The following is a 7,088-nucleotide window of genomic DNA, read 5'->3' on the forward strand; positions in this document are numbered from 1 at the left end:
TCACGGGCGGGAGAGGCCGGGGAAGGGTGCACCTCGCCTGTTACTGCCCTCTCTCCCTCCTTCAGGCCGCCTTGGATTTATTCGCGGTGTAGAATGAACACTTCCTGTCGTCTCTCTTCATAAAACATCCAGGCGGAACTTTTGAAAAGCTGTTGCAATTTCTCTCTCTCTCTCTCTCTCTCTCTCTCTCTCTCTCTCTCTCTCTTTGTGGTGGAGGAAAAGTATCGTTATTTCATACTGCTTTATTCAGAAATATAAACATATATAAGTCATATTTGTACTGACTCTAGTGAATACTGAAATAGAAGTGTCTTTTTTCCCCTCGGACAAGCAGGGTGAGGCAGCAGGTGTGTGTGAGTCACTTGTTCACTGTCAGCTGGGAGGCACTTGCCACTCACCACTCCCTTCCTGCCAAAAGCTTCCTCCTGGACTGTCCCCCTTTTTTTTGTGCGGTAACGCTGTCAGGACATACCTGTGCTTAGAGTTCTTCACTGGTTTAAGAGAAAAAAAGCTTTTGTCCTCACTCACACACACACACACACACACACACACACACACACACGTTGTTCTCGCATACTGCTCGTCATCACGCGTCACAGCACCATAAACATTAGGAACACGAAGCGTCATGTACTACAGTGATATATACATTTCTTCAAAAAGAATAAAAAAAAACAGTGCTAGTCTTTTCTGAGTGACAGAAAGCGAAAGGGACAGTGGCCGGCCCTCAGGCACGCCTCAAGGCACTGGGCATCACAGACGACAGCAGTGGAAGATGGGATGTAGTCTTCTTGTTATTTACAGTATTTACAGTTATAATATACCACCGATCACACAGCTATGTCCTGCGCGGCGGTGGTCGTCACATTCCTGCGCCTCATTGTGATGAGAATCACCAGGGGCGCCAGTGGGGGTTTTGCTGATGCTGGTGATGGCTTGGAGGCCGAACACTGTGGGCGGGGTACGGGGCGTGGCGGTTGGTACGAAATTCCTGGCACTGGCCAGGTGACCTCGAGGTTGTTGCGGGGCACTTCAGTCCTCGATGAAGCGGTGCCATCGCAGCAGGGGGCCGAGGGAGGGTGACGGGCGCCTCAAGTCTACTTGGCTGGGGAGGCTCTTCCCCTCTGGACTCTGGCGCTGGCCGTTGCCGTGCTGTGTGGAGGGACGTGGGGTCACAGCGGCGGTGGGGTGTCGCTAAGTCAAGTGGGGCCACTTGTGGTGCGGTTTGGGAGTCTGACGTGCCCAGAGGCGGGCTCGTATGACCAAGACTGGGATGAAGGCGAGAAGAAGTTTGCATCTCAACAACAGGAGAAACGTCAGAAGCGGGATGTCCCTCGTGGGAGTCAGGTGAAACATGCGGACTGCCTCGGGCTGACTCGGGTGATGACGGGGCACCAGCTGATTCCGGTGACGCTGCTCCCGTGGGAGGGCTGCTGCCAGTGGGGAGAGCCGTCCATGATGGCAACACTAGCGCAAGCTGTCCAGATGTCAGTCTCGCTTGAATTAGAGGCACCCCTGCCGTCGGGCCTTGCTGGGCCTCTTTCTGCTGTGCTGACCCACTGGGCGTGAGAGCCTTTACTGCTGAGGCCTCAGGTTTCACAGGTTGAGATTCAGGAGAATTGTAGGAGCTAAGATGGGACAGGATGCGGGTGTGAAGGTCAGCAGGAAGGCCACTGACGCCGGCCAGAAACTTGCTTACTTCAGCAGCACACTGAGTAAAACCTGCACGATACTTTGCCGTGGAGTCAGAATTGAGGGAGCGGCTCGTGGCGGCCTCGTGGCGGTGCAAGGCCTGCACGTGGCGTACTGTCATCTCCAGGATGTCTGCTTTCTCCAGCTTGCTGTACCGGCTGGGCTGTAATTTAAGAATATAACCTCTATAAGTAAAGCATCATTATCCGCTATGAAATATATGCAGCTGATATACCTTAGTAACACCATATTACAATTTTCTCAGTATTATTAACGAGGTTTTGGTTATCTAGAACTCTTTGTATGATTTGTACACTATCAAGGTGATACAGAAGAGATCGAGGACGACCAATATACTTACGTCTTTCCTCTGGGCGGTGAGGACGAGGTTCTTGAGCTCGTTGAGGCAAGTATTGATCCTCTCCCGCCGGCGACGCTCCATCAGAGGCTTGTTGCTCTGTAGGAAGAAAAGGCGGAGGTTAGAATATGTGTGTGTGTGTGTGTGTGTGTGTGTGTGTGTGTGTGTGTGTTTCTGATTGTTTGTGTTACTGAGCAATGATATACTATCGCCCTCTCTTCTATTTCAGCAGGTACGACGCGCCAGGTGCACGTACAATCATTGCAGGATAACCAGGTGAGGGATCTTTACCTTTTTATCTGCCTATGTATGACAACCATCCACAGAGATTTCCCTTCATTTTACCGCCCCAGTCTACATTAACCTCAGGTCTGACAGAAATCGATAAACAAGATATGGTAGAAAAAAAAAATCACAGTATTATGAGGTTTCGTGTGACTTGGTGCGGTGTGGCGGGGCAGAGTGGGGCACAGCTGTATGGGGCGGGGCTGGAGGGTCCGGGAAACACCACCTGCCACCCATTCCCTTCAACAGGTGTTTCAACGGTGCTCCTCACAGCCCCTCCCCGCCACTCACGTGCCCTCATTACTTCACACCTCGCCCACCAATCGTTAAAGGTTACGTGTGTTCCGTGTGTCAAGGAGTTTTATTGATTTTAGCTAGTTTGCGTTCGTGCTACGCCGTCTGTATATCTGCCCTTTAAAGACAGTCTCTCTCTCTCTCTCTCTCTCTCTCTCTCTCTCTCTCTCTCTCTCTCTCTCTCTCTCTCTCTCTCTCTCTCTCTCTCTCTCTCTCTCTCTCTCTCTCTCTCTCTCTCTCTCTCTCTCTCTCTCTCTCTCTCTGTGTGTGTGTGTGTGTGTAATCAAAATATATCACACTAAATTAACGTCATAAACGCATGATCAGCTGAGTCAACAGTGAACAAAAGAAGCACTCAAACATTTACTGACTTTAATTTCGTCTAGTAATAATCAAATGACATGGTTAAAATTCGGTATTTACATGAAGAGCAAACACAAATACGTGTCTGTCGTACACTCGAACTGTGACTTGTGGAAAAGAAAGAAATGTAGACCCACTGCCGCGAAACTTACTCTTCTTGTTTTCTGAGAGTCTGTCATGGTGGAAGGGGTGGAGCTGCACATATCCACAGGAGCTGCAATAGTCAATGTGTGGGCGGCATCGGCCATGGACGCTTTCCTTAAACACCACTAGTTATCACCCGCGACTCACAGACAGTAACACTCCTTGTATCCTTGGCGGTGTCTATCAAAGGCACTGAGATGTGACTCCACCCGATTCGCGCTCGGGACTGACGGCCCGGGAAGCGACGACTCAGTCAGAGAGGGAGTCGCGTGTCCAGCCTGGGCCCGCGACCCGCACACACGCCTGCCAGACGTCAACTGATGGCCCCGCGCGGCGCGCGACCCTCACTCAGGAGGCACACCCCGCCGGCTTGCCAGACATCCCGACCTTCACTGGTTCCCTGCTGCGGCGCTTCCCTAATAATCTCTCGTCATACTCTGGAAAGCAATTACATGTACGCTTTATAATTTCTCTTAATTAAATGTTCCTTGCAAAGCTGCATTAACGCCGCATCGCATGAAGCCCAAGGAGTGAGGCGGTGACGTCAACAGCAGGCCACGCCTCTACGCGAGCGGTATATTGCGTCATCAGTGTTTTGTCCAATCGGGGTCGGGTATCGGTGTAGGAATTGTGAGTCATTGCGTTGATAGGCTGGCTGGCGGTAGACAGGGAAGCTGGCACCCACGTGGAAAGGAGAGACAGAGCCGGGGCCCACGTGGCGAGGCTGCCTGGCCTGCTGCCGCCTGCACGCTCTTGTGACAACTTAAGCTTAGACATGACGATCGTGTTCTGCAGTTCTTGCACTCCTCAACACTGCAGCTCACATTCTTCTACGAGCCTCCACCACAGCTCCCTCCAACATAGTTATTTCTCTCCAATTCCTTCTCTTCCTTTCTTGCCCTGCCCACCACTAGAATATCTTTCGTCAAAGCTTACTATGTAGGCTTTTCCACATTCACTTTTTCTTATACATTATGGTTTTAGCAAGTGTAGGTGCTTACCCATGTGCATATACAGTAATATTCACAGGTAGATGTTTTCTATCAACATATATTAAATGTCCGGGAATTTTTTTTCTCTTTTTTATCATATCACGCCCATATAGTCATATTCATTGGTGAAATCGTAAATAAGTAGTAGTTCATCAAACGCAACACACACGACCACAACACCAGCAAGCACAGCGCCGTAAAACAATACGTCACTCTCCCGTCGACTTTTTCCCATCATAGAAAACGCGATGCTATTGTTCAGTGTTCCATAAAACATCGCAGCATCCGTTTTCTATTTCGAGCTCGTCGCGCATATCCTTTGAGTCACCCATGAATGTTCTTTTTCTTTCTCTTTTTTTTTTTTTCTTCTTTTCTTCTTCCGTTTGAGGTGTGCCGCTGTGAGCCTCGGAGCGACAGGGTACAGCAAAGAGCGGCTCAGTCACACACTTGGCATTCCAGACGTTTGGCAGAGAGTAGTTTTGACTGCACCCACAAGCACCAGAAAGAGAGAGAGAGAGAGAGAGAGAGAGAGAGAGAGAGAGAGTCCTTAGTACACTGGAGGAACGAAGATTGGATAATGACTCTTTAACGTACTGACGGTGAAACTTGCCCCTCCGACCTTAGTTAAGGAATGAGGGCACCACTACACGGGGAAGGCGGCGGCGGCGGCATGGGCAGCACACACAGGCAACGAGAGGGGCTAATCTCCTGCCGTGTGGGTCTTGCAGGAGTGACGGTAGCCGGTGGGTGGTCGGCGCGGCAGCACAGATGTGGTCGTCATGCTTAGTAATGCTTGCTACTTGGCGAACCTGACGGAGAGGGAGTCAAGGAGGCGTGTCTGTGTTTTTCTGTCTATTAGTCTGTTCGTGTGTTTTGTCCTGCCTTGGGTTTCTGCTTACCATGCATCCAAATTTTCTAGAGATGGTCAGTCAAGTACGCGTCTTTTTGTCTGTCCTCTGATGTACTTTATTCTGTAGTGTTTATGCCTTGTCTTTTTTTTTTTTTTTTTTTTTTAGTCTCGTGTCTTCCAGCTTTGCATTCAAAATTTACTTGAATGATAGTTAGTCAAACAGGCCTCTTTATGTGTGTTTTCCTTTAGTGTGCCAAGTCCTGTCTTGTCCTTAATTATCTTGTCTTGTTTGCACTTTCATAATCCTTCCTGTCTGTCAGCTGTCTATGCTACCCACCTCTGATATGATGATCAACAAATTTAAGATTAAAATGCCACTGAGAAGAGGAAATAATCTATTTTAGAGGAGCAAGGGTGAAGGAGTAATGGGTGGCTGTGTGGATGGCATGGGACTTCACTGAAGGAAGGATGGGGAAGTGGCAGCGTGTATGCCTGGATGGGTGGAACATGGCGGCTGTGTGGTGGAGAGAAGAAAAGAGATTTTGAAATGTGGAAGTTTTCATTTAAAGACTTCCTTTATTACCGTGATTATCATCATCATATCATCATCATCATCATCATCATCATCATCATCATTATGTGCTTTAAACAAGAGAGACAATAAATTGAAAAAAAATAGGAATACGTTAAAAAAGTGCAGACATAAAAATGTTGCATCGTAAAGAGATCGTCTGGAAGAAGAATTAAAAAAAAGAAAATAACCAGTTTGATTTTAAAGGTAATCAGACGCATCACTCCACGAAGCCTTAATTAAGTCGTTCAAAATATAATGCTAAATGCCAGAACAAATTAATAGATAAATAAAGATAATACCATAGGTCTGTCTCTAATGTCTGGACGTTATAATTGTTACACTTAAGATAACATTATCATTATCATTAAACCTTTCACAGCTATTTCGCACGTCTTCCGTCAACCACTAACTGAGACATTTCCTTGTGTTATACAGCCTCCTCCAAATATTGTACCAGCCTAAAATTGCGAATTCTATTCCTTTTATTTATAAATCACTTTTTTTTTTTTTTTTTGTGTGTGTGTGTGTCTGTTACGAATAATTGCATATCCCATTCAGAGGCTCAAACTTTTTTTTTTTTTTTTTTTTTACATTACAAGGGCACTGGCCAAGGGAAAACAAAGTTGGAAAAAAAAAAATCCCGCTGGTTGCCAGGCCCTGTTAAGAGGAATAGTATAAAGAGAAAAAACAAAAAAATCTAAAAGGAGGGTCCAGTTAACGTAAGAGGTGTCTTGACACTCCTCTTTTGAAAGAGTTTAAGTCATAGGCAGGTGGAAATACAGACACAGGTAGAGAGTTCCAGAGTTTACCAGTGTAGGGAATGAAGGAGTGAAGATACTGGTTAACTCTTGCATTAGGAAGATGGACAGAATAGGGATGAGAAGAAGTAGAGAGTCTTGTGCAGCGAGGCCGCAGGAGGGGGAAGGCATGCAGTTAGCAAGTTCAGAAGAGCAGACAGCATGAAAACAGCGGTAGAAGACAGATAAAGATGCAACATTGCGGCGGTGACTTAAAGAATCAAGACAGTCAGTTAGAGGAGAAGAGTTGATAAGACGAAAAGCTTTAGATTCCACCTTGTTTAGTAAAGCTGTGTGTGTGGATCCCCAGACATGAGAGCCATACTCCATACACGGGCGGATAAGGCCCTTGTACAGAGCAAGCAGCTGGGAGGAGAGAAAAATGGACGAAGACGCCATAGGACACCTAACTTCTTGGAAGCTGATTTAGCAAGAGTAGAGATGTGAAATTTCCAGTTTAGATTTTTAGTGAAGGATAGACCGAGTGTGTTTAATGTAGAGGAGAGGGAAGTTGAGTGTTATTGAAGAAGAGAGGATAGTTGTCTGGAAGGTTATGTCGAGTAGATAGTTGTAGAAATTGAGTTTTGAGGCATTGAACAAAACCAGGTTTTCTCTGCCCCAATCAGAAACAAGTGAAAGATCAGAAGTTAGGCGTCCTATAGCATCTCGCCTTGAGTCATTTAATTGTTGTTGGGTTGGGCGTCTGTTGAACGCTGTTGAATAATGCAGGGTGGTATCA

The 7,088-nt window shown here is 47.1% G+C and overlaps 1 protein-coding gene across 1 annotated transcript; it reads right to left on the minus strand.

Annotated features, from left to right (window-relative positions):
- Nucleotides 1–227: 227 nt before the first annotated feature.
- LOC123505026 (transcription factor HES-4-like) lies at nucleotides 228–3,534 on the minus strand. Its single transcript, XM_045256038.1, has 3 exons — nucleotides 3,145–3,534; nucleotides 2,054–2,149; nucleotides 228–1,855 (listed from the first exon to the last, which is right to left on the minus strand). The coding sequence occupies exons 1-3, from the start codon at nucleotides 3,238–3,240 to the stop codon at nucleotides 893–895; spliced, it is 1,155 nt and encodes a 384-aa protein (XP_045111973.1). The 5' UTR covers nucleotides 3,241–3,534; the 3' UTR covers nucleotides 228–892.
- Between the last annotated feature and the right edge of the window lie 3,554 nt (nucleotides 3,535–7,088).

Source organism: Portunus trituberculatus, chromosome 17 (assembly GCF_017591435.1).
Source record: "Portunus trituberculatus isolate SZX2019 chromosome 17, ASM1759143v1, whole genome shotgun sequence".
Classification (NCBI taxonomy): Eukaryota; Metazoa; Arthropoda; class Malacostraca; order Decapoda; family Portunidae; genus Portunus; species Portunus trituberculatus.